Source organism: Suncus etruscus, chromosome 13 (assembly GCF_024139225.1).
Source record: "Suncus etruscus isolate mSunEtr1 chromosome 13, mSunEtr1.pri.cur, whole genome shotgun sequence".
In the NCBI taxonomy this organism is placed as follows: domain Eukaryota; kingdom Metazoa; phylum Chordata; class Mammalia; order Eulipotyphla; family Soricidae; genus Suncus; species Suncus etruscus.
In genome coordinates, this window is record NC_064860.1 from 18,817,712 (window position 1) to 18,833,422 (window position 15,711).

At 35.2% G+C, this 15,711-nt stretch overlaps 1 protein-coding gene across 1 annotated transcript in view; it reads right to left on the reverse strand.

Annotated features, from left to right (window-relative positions):
* Window positions 1-1,100: 1,100 nt before the first annotated feature.
* The window catches only part of CPA3 (carboxypeptidase A3), a 30,561-nt gene continuing 15,950 nt past the window's right edge, over window positions 1,101-15,711 (reverse strand). The window contains exons 4-11 of the mRNA XM_049785524.1: window positions 15,398-15,500; window positions 15,140-15,241; window positions 14,049-14,150; window positions 11,226-11,336; window positions 9,956-10,046; window positions 7,872-8,074; window positions 4,628-4,712; window positions 1,101-1,288 (exon numbers count right to left, since the gene is read on the reverse strand). Of these exons, the coding sequence (XP_049641481.1) occupies window positions 1,101-1,288; window positions 4,628-4,712; window positions 7,872-8,074; window positions 9,956-10,046; window positions 11,226-11,336; window positions 14,049-14,150; window positions 15,140-15,241; window positions 15,398-15,500 (985 nt within the window). The remainder of the gene's footprint in view (window positions 1,289-4,627; window positions 4,713-7,871; window positions 8,075-9,955; window positions 10,047-11,225; window positions 11,337-14,048; window positions 14,151-15,139; window positions 15,242-15,397; window positions 15,501-15,711) is intronic.

Consider the following 15,711-nt stretch of genomic DNA (forward strand, 5'->3'; position numbering starts at 1 on the left):
AAATATCCCAGATGATATGTTGACTTGGTTTCTCAGATTCTTTTAGGGTGCTAAAACATTAGGATGCTAAATGTTCTCAGAGATAAGTTTAGAGGAACTCTGAGGTTCTTACTATACTGGTCAGGCAGTTCTGGGGTTCTGGATTACTAGAATATAAACTCTACTCTGGTTATGTGATAAAGTTTTGAAGAATTACTGTTTGGAAAAGGTATCCTGCAATACTACCCTATATTATGGGGTTATAGATATTATGACACTAGCGAGTTACCACTCATTGTACCTGGCTAATGTACAGTTCTTTTTCAACTTCTGTTAACATTTCTGTCCATTGTGAGGACAAGACTTACAGATAATTTGATAGCAGCTGTGTTTGTATCTGCCTAAAGATGTTTAAGTGGTAGTTTAAATGCTTATAGCAGAGATAGGTTAAATCAGGCTAGTTTGAATTTAATTGTTTATAGATTGTTTAAAGCACACAGTTTCATCTCTATGTAAATAACATCACTTTTTTCTTACGAGAACCTTTTGCTGTATTAAAGATATAAACTTTGAACACTTCTATTAAACTATGTATGTAAGCAGATTGTGTATTTGAAAATTAAAGTACTTTTTATCAGATTAATTACATGCACTATAATCACCAGTGTTTGACTACTAATACTAAACAGAAAATTAGAGAAAATAGGTTTATTAAAAGAGAGAAGAGGCATTTTTTAAAGCAAGCGAATATGTTTTATTTTTATTCCATCAGTACACGAAATGATGAAACCATGTTGTAAAAATGTGTTTCTGAAGAAACTAAGGTTTTCATTTTTTTCTCTGCGACTCCCTGTATTTCATCTTCACAATTGTTCCAAATACTAAGTACTGACTTCAAACTTTACATTGAGAAAAGAAAGGTAGTTAAAAGCTTTTCCTCAAAAATAATTTTCTAAGATTCTGCCAAGAGTAAATTAAGCCAACAAGAAATAAGTATTTCTTAAGTGAGCAAAGACGGGATCTATTGAGGTGGTTTGATCTACCTCTTGAGCTAACTGAAGATTACTTTCTGGTGAAAGGTGCAAAGAAAGATTAATTGGCTCCAAAACAAGGTCAATCCCTTAGGAAGTATGCTTGAGGACATATTTGGCAATAAATTTGACAGCTAGCATTGTCTCCTTACAAGTTGATTTTATCCGAGATTCTGGAAGCAAAAATCCAAATCTGCCTTTATCTCGGAGCTCAAAGCCAAATGTATGTTTGATGCCCAGGTCATAAGCCCAGTCTAAGGAAGAACCTGATGTTGGGTCTGTAAAACATAAGCAATAAATATTTAATTAGAAACAAATGCTAACATTTTCTTCAAATGGAAATTTACTAGTATAAAATTAGCAGTAAAAATAACTATGTGCACAGTTAATTGTGGTAATGAATGGGAGTAGTGGTCTGTAGAGCATAGTATGGACAGAAAAGTAATCATGGCCAAGGGATTCACTACACATCTTCACTATATGCTGTATTTCCAAAATAACATTTTGCTTGGGTCAGCCTTTGCAATGAATTTGTTTCCTGGGCACATATAGTTGCACACATAGTTGGAAAAGGTCTAAGTAAGTGCAAGTAGCTGAGGAAGGAAACTGAAATTACATACAAGTCATGCAACAGTACATTATATCTCTGGTGTTTCAATTTTATTGCTAATCACATTGCTAAAGTTAAACTGTTTTCTCATTAGAAAACCAACCAACCAAGCTTAAATTAGGTATGAAAAGGACTTACTTAACCCAACTTTTCCATATCAACTTTCATGAAATTTTACTAAGGATACTATTATTTAATTAAAAAAGATGAAAAATATAAACACATAGCTAGAGGTTTACACAAAAAAGATACATATATATATACAAGAGATATATACATAAGAGATACATATATACAAGTAAATATATATGAATATATGTATATATATGTACTGTGCTATTAACTATATTTAGGAGATTCCACAATTTCCATTCTTGCTCAGTTTTGCTGTTTAATTTTCAGTATTGGCTACATGTTTTCTGTTCCTCCACTTCCCCAAATCAACTGCTCTTCCACTCAACAGCTCAAACTTTACACGCAATAAAAGATTCTCTAAAACTGTGCCAAATGTGTCATTTTCTTTAAAGTTCTCTACTGTCAGTTTGATCAAGTAGATCCTTAGTCAATCCACTGCCTAATCTATTCAGTCTCTTGGTAAATTCTTTCTACAAGGATCTCAGACCCATTGAAACACTTCACCCATTCCCTTTAAACCATACATAATTTTCTATTTAGTTTGCTCTTTATAATAGAGAAAAAATGGTTTTGTACACAAATCAGTTGTGAAATAGAAGTAAGTTCTAGAATATGGGACCAGTTTTACTGACAAAAACATTTCAGGTTGAAATAGACGAATTCAAAGTTCAAAGGAAGAAAGGAAGTGGGAAGTTTTGATAAAAAACAGTGTTAAGCATTTAATCAAGAAATAATTATCAAAACTTTAATATTAATGATCTTTCTTTGGGCACTGATGAGGGTGGGTGATTCAGAGTACAAAGATAAGAAATTGCTACTGAAAACTTTGTTTTGTTTGTTTTTATTTTTGGGTCACACCTGGCAGTGTTCAGGGGTCATTCCTGGCGATGCTCTGGGGACTATATGGGATGCCATGGATAGAACCTGGATTGCTGTGTGCAAGGCAAACACTCTCCATCCCCAACTACTGAAATGGTTGGAAATGAAGTCAAAGATACTGAGAGAGAGAGAGAGAGAGAGAGAGAGAGAGAGAGAGAGAGAGAGAGAGAGAGAGAGAGAGAGAGAGAGAGAGAGCAGTACATGTAAGGATGAGAAAGGAACAATAGCCTACCAAGACTTAAGGGGTAAAGGTATTAGGATTGCAAAGAGGAGGATGCATTTCAGGCCATTTCACCTTTATGCTAGAAATGGTATTTGAGGAGAGCCTTGACAAAAGGCTAGCGTTTTTCTATATGGTGATGGAAGATCAATCTGGTTAGTGAACTACAAGGCTGGAAAAGTCTGGAGGCAGTTTTCTGGCTAGTGATGTCACAGAGATCCAGGGGAATGGAATGAAGAGTGATGTGCTTGTAGAAAATAACTCAGAATATTAAGTAGATTGGGGCAGGGAGGCTATGACAGTCACTTTGGTTCTGACCATCATTTTAGTGATGCTTAATTTGAACAGGAGAGAGAAGAGAGCATTTAAGAAGTATGAAATATGGGGTCTGAGCAATAGCACAGTGGAAAGGATGTTTACCTTGCATGCAGTTGACCCTGGTCTGATCTCTGGCATCCCATATGGTTCCATGAGCCTGCTAGGAGTAACTGTTGAGCGCTGCATGGGGGATTGAATTCAAACCTCTTGAATGTATTACGTGCACTCCAGCCTCTTGAAACCTCTTGAGGTATTTATTTTAAAACTACTCTCCTAATATCTGTCTCCCAACTAAATATATTTAGGAAAAGTATTGATATGACCTAAATATGTCATCTTATGATTTGATTTATTTCTTGTTCCTTCTGTTTTTTATTTTATTTATCTCCTCCATTTCTCTAATACTGACTTCATCTTGACAGCATAAACATTTTTTAGGATTACCTTTCACATTTGCTTACCATTTTTATTATATCACTTTATGGTTTATTTTTCTTACGAATTGCTCCAGATATTAAAATTTTATTCATGATAATATTCTGGTGTCAGTGTTTTATCATGTCAGTTGAGAAGTAGATATCTTATTAGCCTTTAGGTTTTCTTTAGCATTTTCACTTCTTTTTTTTTTTTTTGGTTTGGAGGAACCCACTGTGCTTGGAGGATACTTCTAGCTCAGAGTTTGGGAGTTATTCCTGGAAATTTTGGATTTCCTATTTTGAAACACAGTAAGGCTTACTAGTTAACATTTGATCTATAGTTGCTTTCAAACCTTGCACTCCAGTTAAGTGGTTGCAACAGATGTTGTTCAACCTGGAGAGCCAGAGATATTTACTGTTTGGCCTGTTTTAGAAGTTGGCTCATTCCTGAATGTGAGAATCAAGTAATTCAAAACCAAAAAAAAAATAGGTAATAATAAATTATAACAATAAATAACGCACCAAGTCTACGAGGAATGAAATGAAAGTATTGACAAAGAGACAAAAAGCAAAAACACAGAAGTTGAACCTAGTGATGTCACTTCTTACTCCAGCACACATATTTCAATAGTAATATATATTGATGGTAATACATATTGAAGGGGTTGATGAGCAAAGCAGAGATGGTGCTGCAGGATGAGTATAGTTGACACAGTTCTCTGTTTTCCCTCTAGGAGCTAAGGAAGATGTCATGCTTGCATGAGAAAAAGGCCAAGTAATAAAAAGTCAGTTAGTATTAAGTAGTTGAAAAACAAAAAACTAAAGCAAGCTTGGACTTCATTCTAAATTTTAATGGTGCCTGTAAAGACTATGGTTGAAGAGCATCTAGATTTGTACCATGATTTTGAATCACCTATGGACAAATTTGATTTTAAATAAACAATTCTAGATGTTCTAATCCTCATTTTTGAGTTATATCGTTCTCTTAATATTTATAAAAAGAATTGGAAAAAAGTCATTAATATGATGGAAAACTTACAAATCGTTGATGCTATTGGGCCATAAATATAATTGGTTCCGTATCGAGTGGCTAGAGCTTCAGCACCAATCTTTGCTACTTTATCCTGGAGAGAAAAGGCCATTAGAGAGGAACAATAAAGTACTATTTCATGGAATTAAATTACTAAAGATTAAAAAGAGTCCATTTTATTACTTGTTCATCAGTTGAAGATAAAAATAAAGTAAATCATTGAGTGAGAAATTAATTTGCACTAAGATATGTTGTCAAGGCAGTGATTCTTCAAGTTGAAGCATACTATACCTAATTTTGCACATTTTCCTTTCCATACTTTTCTCCACCTTCCCCTCCTGCATTCTCTCTAGAATTCTCTCTAGAAATAAAACTCTTTATACCAAAATTTTTTTGCTTCAAAGTCAGTGCTTCCTAGTTTCTTTTTCCTGTTTCATCATCATAAGATTTCCACATCTGTGATTTGAGCATCCCAAAGGAAGAAGAGTGGCTACCTCCTGTTTAAAACACAGTTACTAGAATAGTGTATATGAAAAAGGCCAGAAATGGTAAGTGCTGTTAGGAATGTGGTGACAAGGAAATCTCATTCACTATTGGCGGCATTACCATGTGGTTCAACCTTTTTGGAAAAATAGGTTACAAACTTCTCAATACATTATGAATATGATTTCTGTATAACCCTGAGGGTCTACCTAAGAACACAAGAGCATTAATTAAAAAAGATAGGTGCACCTATATTCATCTCATTACTACTGACAATAGCCAAGATTTGGAAACAAGCCAGTGTCCAATGACAGATGAGTGGTTCAGAAAATTCTGCTCTATAGACAGAGTTTAATATGATTCAGTTATAAAAATGATGACATTTCACTTAGATGGGATTGGAGGATGTCATGTTAAGTGAAGTAAGTCAGAAAACAAAAATAAATACTAGACAATTTTGTTTATGTGGTGTATAAGAAAGCAAAGGGATTACATGATCTCTAATGGAAACAAACCCTGAGACATGATCTGGGTACTAAGACAGGTGGAGGCAGTGGAAAGAGACTGTAGGATAATGGTGGAGGCATCTTGGAACACTAGTGAAGGAATTGATATAATAGCCCTACAACTCTAAAATAATGACTGCAATAGTATTGTATTTATTTTTAGTTTTTAGGCCACACCTTGCAGTGCTCAGGGATTACTATAGATTCTGTGTTCAGGGATCACTACTGGCAGTGCTTAGAGGACCATATACAATGCTAGGGATGGAACCCCAGTAAGATGTGCTTGTAAAAATGTCTTAAAAGATAATATTTTTCCAACCCTTCAATACTATGGTAAACTATGCTATCTTGATTAAAATTTCAATAATTTTTCATCTTGTTCTGCCTCATGAATTGAGGGGGGAAATTGGAGAGTACCAGGACCAAACAGTCATATGAACATTGAGTGGAAATAAAAAATGATCAGACTTAAACACCAAACCCAAAGTCAACGACAATAGAATCGATACCCAATCTACAACAAGCTAGACACAGAGGGGACCAGTTACACTAGTAGTCCGGGGGGCAAAGAAGAGAAATATGGAATGAATTCTGGGAACAGGGGTGGAGGGAGAACAACACTGGTGGTGGGAATGCCCCTCATTCATTGCCACTATGTGCCTTAAAGATTACTGTGAAAGATTTGTAATTCACTATGGTCACAATAAAAATTATTTAAAAAATTTCAATAATTTTAACAATATGTCAATTAAAAGTAAAAATTTACTTTTTTTCTTAAATGGAGAAAATAGTGGTAGGAAAGTTCCACTGGTGAAGGGAGTGTGCGTTTTAGGGCTGACACCCAATTTTGAACATGTTTGTAATCGGTACTTAAATAAAGAAATTATATTAAAAACAAGTCCTCAAGAATGGCCTGCCTTTTCTAGCATTTCCTGTATGGATTCTTTTTATTCTTTCACACATAGTACTCAAGATCACCTACTAACATCAGCCACTTAAGTAATTTTTTAAAAAATTAGAGTTTCTTTCCCAGAATGACATTTCATGGTCTTTCATGCTCCTTGGTGTTTTGTGTTATGAAAATGATTATTAGCATAATTTAAATGGCTGATAGTCACTAATACATTTGAACTCTTAAATTAAGACTTTTAAATCTGTATATATAATGTATATAAGCAAATATTTTTTCTCAAGTTAATTTCTGTGTATTAACTCTTTACTCAAAGCAGTTCATTGTATATATTTGTTTATAACTTAACAATAGATATGATAGCTTTATATACTTTCTTTTTCTAAGTGCAGATTGAAATTACAGTGCTGCATCTTTTCATAAATTGATCAAATTCATGGATATAGATTCTGAACTCAATTGGTTAAGTAAATGAACTACATATTGCTTGTATATTTTTTCTTGAGTCTAATTATAGATGGTTTTAATGACTGGTTCAAATCTTAGCTCAACTTGAAATTAAATGCTGTTGTGTTGAATACAATTGACTGAAGTCAGAATGACAATTAAAAATATTTTTATGAGACATTATTTGAATTGTAGCTTTTACTGAGTATATTTCTGTTATATTTGTTAAACACCCAGCAATGGACACTAAACTTATCCTGCTTTCTTTACTTCTGCAGTAATTAAAACTATTTCCTCTCTATTCATCTACTCACCCTGTCAGTTTTTTTGATTCATTGAAACCCATATATGGACAATTGTCTTTAAAAAAAGAAAAAAGAACTAAGATAATAAAATTAGTTTTAAGGGAAAGAAAAGAACATTAGTGGTAATAATTCACTATGAGGCTTTCCAAACATTTCCAAACATTTTCCAAATGTTTTTCCTTCAAGATAGTGAAGGAACTGATTTTATTTCTAAATGGATCAGGAAAATAAAAATTAATCCATTTTCTTAAATATTAAGAACTATTAAAAAGATCTTGACAAATATTATCAAAGCAGCTACTTTTGCTGTTCTGTGTATGATTTTGGCATACTTATGGCAAATTTTTCGCTATACCTATATCTGCGTAGTAACCAAATTTTAGCTTTAGACATATCTCGCTATTGATGGAACCATTTTACCTAAAAGATTGTTACCTTGATTCTTGTATCAAATAAAAAATTAACCTTAAGGTGAGGTTAACTAAAAAAAAGTGAAATTCTATCCTTATTTTTGCAGCATTAAAACGTGAAATTCTTTCAACATAACCTATGTAGTAATAGGAACTGACTTAAAACGGGTGTCAAGGTTTTCCCCAACGTACCAATTCCTTGTGGTTTGAGGGCAGTTCTGATGTGTATCCATAGGGATACAGTAGCATTTGGGAGTAAGAATGGAAGGTGATGTAGGCCTTGATGGATTTCTGGTTTCTTCTTATGAAGTCTGTCACAGCTTTCGTCTCTTTCTCAGACTCTGCTGCAGAGCCTCGATAGTCAGGGCCACATGGGTCGCTGTTGTCAGGAAAAGCTGCAGTGGACATGGGTGCATGAAAACCCAAGCTACTGCTCATCACCACAACCTCTGTCTCTTCCCAAGGGGATTCCCAAAAGGTTTGGAATATGTTAGCCAGACTGTGGGCCTCATGTCTCTACAACTATAAGTAACTTAGTCCATACAAGTCACAGTATGATAGATTTGCTGATTTCCCCTTCGTTTCCCAGGAGTCATACAAAGCAGCCTGAGTTACTGTATTTTCCGGCGTATAAGACGACTTTTGAAACAAAAAAAAAAAAGTCAACCGAAAATTGGGGGTCGTCTTATACGTCGAATATACCCCGAAAAAAGTTTCAATATGCCGCTAAATAAAAATTGTCTGAATATTGCCACAAAACAAATTTTCCAACTCGATCCTGCACCAATCACTGGCCTCTCTGACTCAGCCAAGCCAAGCAGGCTTTTGATGCATGCAAATGAGACAATGTTCTGGACCCGCATCTACACTGTCAAAAGCCTGCTCAGAGTGGCCAGAGTCAGAGAGGAAGTCTATGACAGTATAACCTTTGAACCTTTGCTTGTTGTGATTGGCTCACTGTGGTACATACAGTTGCAGCACAGGAATGTTCTGATACAGCGAATATAGGTCTAAACCTATGTTTTAACTGCAAAATTAGGGGGTCGTTTTATATGCCGGAAAATATGGTAGCTTGTTCACTATCCTGATTAATTATGGGTTCTACTTCTTTTGGGATTGGTGTAAATCACCTCTCTTGAACCTGAGTATCTCTGCTCTGTCTTAACAGGCAGCTAGCCCCCATTTGTTGTCCTATTTCTCATGCCAAAACAGTATCAGATGCTGGCATACTAGTTAAAGGAAACTAGATAAGGGCAACCTGCATGAATGGGGTTAGTGCAATTTCTCCGTACAGGGGTGCAATAAAATTTATGTCATCCTATTTGTGTTGTCTAATCATGTGGGTTCTGTTAGTATTGTTCACTTATTTCCATTAGTAGTTTCTGTGTTTCTTTTCACAAACCATCTAAAGAACCACTTGTATGTTGGTTATAATCACTGGTATTTCTCTAATTTTATCAGACTGGAAAGAGGAAAGCAGAAATCTCACTCCAAACTATATAATGTTTTGTGGATCTGAATTGTGCAAGTTTTATTTAATAAGATGGTTTGAGCCTCTCCCACCCATACAACAAAGCATTAAGAAATCCCTCTGTTAGGTGTTAGGGGGAGGGAGAGAGAGAGAGAGAGAGAGAGAGAGAGAGAGAGAGAGAGAGAGAGAGAGAGAGAGAGAGAGAGAGAGAGAGAGAGAGAGAGAGGAGAGAGAGGGAGGAGAAAGAGAGAGGGAGGAGAAAGAGAGAGAGGGAGGAGAGAGAAGAGAGAGGGAGGGGAGAGAGGGAGGGGAGAGAGGGAAGGGAGAGAGGGAGGAGAGAGAGGAAGGAGAGAGGGAGGAGAGAGAGGGAGAGAGGGAGGAGAGAGGAAGGAGAGAGGGAGGAGAGAGAGGGGGAGAGAGAGAGAGAGAGAGAGAGAGAGAGAGAGAGAGAGAGAGAGAGAGAGAGAGAGAGAGAGAGAGCGCAGTAGGTAGGGCACTTGCCTTGGCCAAGGCCAACCTTGGATTCAATTCCTAGCATTCCATATGGTTCCCCTAGCACTTCCAGGACTAATTTCTGAGTGTAGAGCCAGGAGTAACAGCTGAGCACAGCAGGGTGTGGTCCCCCTCCTCCAAAAGAGAAATCCTTCTATGGAAGTGAGGAATCTTTTTCATTTTGCAGGTAAGAGAAATAATATTCATCCAGGGAAGACCTCTCCTTCCTTCCTTAAATTAGTGGATGATTTAGCTAAATTCAGAAGCTAAATACTCTATAGCACTTTATCTTAAAATCAAGTCTGCTACTCACTGTTCCATGACACATTGAAGTTCCTATTGAGATCTGTACCAATACATTTTGAGTTCTGGTTCTTAGAACGATTTTTTCTCCACATGCGTTCCTGCAGTATTGAGCAATGGAGGTGATTACATAAGATACATTTACTTTATATTATCGATTATATTTTCTCAGTAGAAATCTATAACTTGAGGATCTTTATTACAAAGAAAAATTGCACTTTTATTATAATTTACAATAAATCCAGAAATTTGGTTTACTATTAACATTATAAGACCTTAATAAAGTAATTCTGTACTTAAAAAACTGGTTATTTCTCAGCATTAAAATATAATCAATAGTGCTCTGAAATATAATTTAACCTATAATTTAAATGCTAACTTCATTCCTTCTTTCACCATTTAGAGATTTAGATATGTTATAGCTCACAGGGTGGAGCATATTTTTCACAAAATAATTTGATATTATTTGTCTGTGGGAAGTTCAATATTCTGTCTTTTTTACTAAACAAAAGGAGAATAAGCATTTTATTCAGTATCAAATAGATAATATTCTGTTTTTTTCTTATATAAAATTATCCTTAAGTTCAGCCCCAAGTTGAAAGAATACAATGATTTTTGTTTTGGAATCAGTGTTTATAGTGCTTTTTGATGACTTTTACTATTTATTTATTTATTTTTGGATGGCCACTTGCAGTAATGCTCAGAGCTTGCTTTTGCTGCTGTGTTCAGAGTACACTCCTACCATTGCTTGGAGGACCATACGTGGTGCTGGGAACTGGACCCAGGTTGGCCACAGGCAATGCAATCTCCTTATTTGTTTACTATCTCTATGACCCATATTTATTTTTATTTATAATTTTTGTTTTCATATTCTTTATCATATCATATAAAATCACTACTTTGCCTCATTTTTTACACAGTACTAGCTTTTATGACACAAATATTATATGGTTTATGAGGCCGGTGAGGTGGTGCTAGAGGCAAGATGTCTGCCTTGCAAGCACTAGCCAAGGAAGGACCGCGGTTCGATCCCCCCGGCGTCCCATATCGTCCCCCCCAAGCCAGCGGCAATTTCTGAGCATCAAAAGTGGGGTGGTCCGAAAAAACCCAAAAAATATTATAATGTTGCAAATCATATTTACCTTTGTCTAAAATTGAGACTATAAAAAATATACTCACCTGAAATGGAATTGGCTGACTACCCAAACTTAACACTTAGTACATAGCAATCATCTTGAATAAAGTAAATAAATATTTTCTGTATGTAAATGAAAACCTACCCTTGTCCATGACCAGATATATCCATCAACATTGAACACAGGAAGAACATAAAAATTCATTCGATCCAGAAGTTTGGTCATGATTTTGTTCTTTCCATAAGATTTGGCTGCCTATTGGGAAAAGATTAAATTTAGCTATTGTTGTGATGTTACCATGTAAAAAGGTATGGTAGAAATAAAAATATGTATATCTCCTGAAGTGCTTTGTTTTGCCCAAGGTTACTGATTTTAAGTGTATTTCTTCTAAATTCTACAAATATAACTCACCCATGTAGATGACAGAAAAACATGACACTTCTTTAGACTAAAGAAAATAATTGAATGAAACATTCCTTAAAGGATCACTGAGATTTGAAGTGCTCTAAAGATAAATGTGAAATGTTTCTTATGATGATTGGTGGCCTGAAAACACTGTAAGGGAGGGCGAAAGTTTATTTTTCCCCTAATTTTCTAAGGTTCTCACCTGGTCTTTCTAACTAAGGAGAGATTAACATGCAAATTATGTATGTTAATATTGTATGTCAATATACATTGAGTCTGTAAGCACAAGCTCAATTTAGATATTAGAGAGGATTTATAAGTTAGTTTAAAGTAGGAGTAAAGAAAACTATTTTTAAAAAAACACAAGTTATTGAAATTGAATCGCCATTTTTCTCTAATCAAACTGAAGTCATGAGCTCTTTGAACTATTTTTTTCTCTACTGTAGATCTCTCATCATTCTTGAACGTGACCATATATATATGTATATATATTTATATACTAGAGTTTCTTCCAAAATTTCTTTATTGGAACTAAAAGGTTTCTTGTTTGCCCTTGGAATGTGTATTTTTTTTTTATGGATTGAGTAAGTGGACTCTGGGCTCTCAGCTGGAAATGCTAAAACAACTACTGGAATAAATCAATTCTTGTTGTAGAGTCATTCCCAGTGAAAGTATCCATGGCCAGAATGTCATTATCATTCACATCCCATCAGTGGTAAATGCAAAAGCTGACAAGAAGATTTCAAATGTAGAAAGCAAAACATAAAAAAAAATAGTGATCGTAATCAGGATTCATCCATCTTTCTTAAAAGAGAGGGATGTTTTACTTGAAAAGAGAGTTGAAATGTATGTGACCCATGGACTATTTTTTTCAATTTTACCACTTCTTTGGAATTTCATTTCCTTACAAACTCTCCCTTATCATATAAAACTTATACTGTATGTCAATCTCTCCTTAGTTAGAAAGACCAAGTAAGTACCTTAGAAAAGTAGAAAAAAAAAACAACAACAAAAAACATTTCCCCTCCCCTACACTGGATATATATTTATATAATAGAACATGACCATGTTCTAGTTCATGTTCATGTTCAAGTAAACACTCTGCGCATTTAGGTAGTGATGGTATATACTTTAGTCTCTTAAAATCACTTTTGTTACATTTTATATAACCACATATATTGCTTATAAAATAGGAAGAGACATTCAGATTTTTCACACATAGGTAGCTCTAGGTAGTTTTCCCCTTCTCTCTTCAATATTCTCTCCAGCCAAAACAAAACAAAATAACAACCATAAAATTCTTCGACATTTTATAGAATTGTAACAGCTTAATAAGCTCTCAGATGAAGCTGAAGTTTGGAGGAAGGTGTCAGTTGTATCAAGATTTTAACCATGAGATTTTTTGTTTGATTGTCAGGGGTTCTTCCTGGCTCTACGCTTAGAAATCACTCCACATGCCTCAAGGGCAGAAGAACCCTGTATCACTTAGGCCAAGGGAATTCCCTTTCTAATTTCCCCAATATTTACTGTGCTTATGCAGGAAAGAAAAAAAAAAAAAAAAGGAACCAGTACAAATTTGAGTTTTGTCCTTGTTTTTTGTTTTTGTTTTTGTTTTTGCTTTTTTGGTTATGTTATTGTCCTTGCTGTTTCCTTTCTTCATTTGTGCTCTGTTTTGACTTTTTTTTTTTTTCAGAAGCTTGATTAATGTGTGGCATATGTCTAGTGCTGTAGAGCTCATTGGATTTCTTGTTTGATTTTTCTTTTTGTATTGTTGTGGTGATCCTCATCCTCTTTCCCTTTCTTCACTCAAAACTGAAGCTCTTAGATCCTCAAGAAGGACTCTGCCCACTTTTGGCCTGTGGCATTTTTACCCCATTCTATTTCTTCTCTCTCTCTCTGTTTCTCTCTGTCTCTCTGTCTCTCTGTCTCTCTCTCTGTCTCTCTCTCTCTCTCTCTCTTTTTAATTTTTGTTCTGGGACCATCTTGCTCTGCCCTCAAATTGAGAGGCAAATAACAGAGGGTACCAAGTCCAAATAACTGTATGATCATTAAATAGTAATAAAAATGATCAGACTTAATCACCAAATCCAAAGCCAACAACAACAAGCTAGATACAGAGGGGATCACTTATATATAGCAGCCCGGGAGGGGGGTAAGGGAAGGGGGTATCTGATGAATATTGGGAATGAGGGGGGAGGAAGGTCAACTTTGGTGGTGGGAATTCCCCCGTTTCAATGTTAATATGTACCTAAAATATTACTATGAAAGATATGTAATCCACCTTGATCAAAAATAAAATATTAAAAAAAGAAGAAAAAAAAAAAAGAAATCGCTCCTGGCAGGCTTGGGGGACCATATGGGATGCCAGGATTTGAACCATGCCTTACCTCCATGCTATCTCTCCGGTCCCAAGACTATAGCCATGAGTAAAATCTAGAGCATAGACCTATGGCACTAAGCACGAGTTCTGCTGGTCAGGAGCATCTGCTCTCCTTTGTCATTCAGTAAAATGCTGGGGAACATGACAATACAAGAGAAATGTGAGTGTGCTGATTTACTGACCTGATAGACAAACCACTGGCAGAAAGCCGGGGAGATCCATTCTCGGGCGTGAATACCACAATCCATAAAGACAGCCTTCTTCCCTTCATGCTTATTCCCAACCTATTTAAAAGAAGCGATATTAGATTGTGTAAACTCTCACTCTGATTCCTTGTGTTCCAACAATTATTTCCCTAAAACGTTATTTTCTCCACCACCCCCCCCAATGCCTGTGGAATGAGTGTGTGTTCAGAGATACTTAGGGAAGAAGATAGCATCCTTAAGTTTCTGTATATAATTCATCATCCACGAATACTGTGCTTTTATGATAATTTCCCTGCACCAGAGTTGCATTTAATTTTTGTCTTAAAGTTACATTGGACATTTTTTTAAAATTGATTGCTGCCATCTTTTAGTCTGAGTAACAGATTGTAATTTTTTTCCCCTTACAATTTCCTCTTTATATTCTGGCTTCATAAACCGGATATGGATAGTCTGGAGTAGAGAAAAGATACTATGGCTGTATTTGCAATGTGGAGAAGGAACAATGTTCTGATATTTGTAGGGTTATCCTTTAAAAAGATTTATGTTTGTTTGGACTAGTTGGAGTGAATGACTGAATAGTGATTCAAGGCAAGAAACCTTCTCCAAGTTATTAAGAGGATATGTCACAGTGATCTTTGTACAAAAATTCAGCAGCAGCTGAATGACAATTATTTACTTTATTGTAGAAGGGAATTCCCATCAATATATGAATAAAATGCTGGACTCTTGTAGCATTATGTGATGCTATGATTCTTTGATTTCTCTTTTCCTTGTGACATTTATTGGTATAATTAAATATTGATGAATGGAAATATTTACAATATTAGGAATATGATGAATTCTTGTATTACAGATATGGGGTATGGTATCTGTCTGGGTTTACCTGCTATGCCTGGTAAATGGTTTTTACTGGGCTTGGCTTGTACTAAAACCATCTGCCATTTCTTGAATAGTCATATAAAGTTTAAATACTCAAAAAACAAGACTTTCTATTGTCCCACAATTAGTTTCTGTCACAGTATGACTTTCAAAAATCACAGAATCAATAGTCTTTAAATTATTTGTACCTTTAGAACATAGAGTGGATTGTCTTCAACCGTGGTTCCAATTTTTATGCGAGAGATCATTTTGGGATGTTTATCCAACATCTTTTCCATCCAAGCGACAATCTTAAGAGCAAAACCAATTTTGAAAAATAAGAATAAGAGAAAACTAAATGACACCAAATACTAAGGCTAGATTTTTGTTGTTGTTGAATAAGAGAAAACTAATTGACAAAAATATTGAGGGCAGTGTTTTTGAAGCCCAGCAGTTTTATACTATACCTTGTCCCAGTTATGATATTTTCCATAGCTGTGTCTGACTGTCTCCCCTTCTTTAACATCAAACTGCTTCTCAATCTCTTCCTGTAGGTCATCAATTAGGATTCTGTTTATTAGGGAGTAAGAAAATACATATTTACTAGAGAAAGAAAAATATATTAATCTTTCATTTACAGAAATGTTCTTGTCTTTCTTTTCTACTTAAATCAATCAACTTTTCTTCTTTTATTCTCCTTTAAATTGGATTTTGAGTTCCTTAGTGATCAAGATGTGTTGTCGAACATGGTAACTTCTATCAATAGAGAACTTAAAAAGGA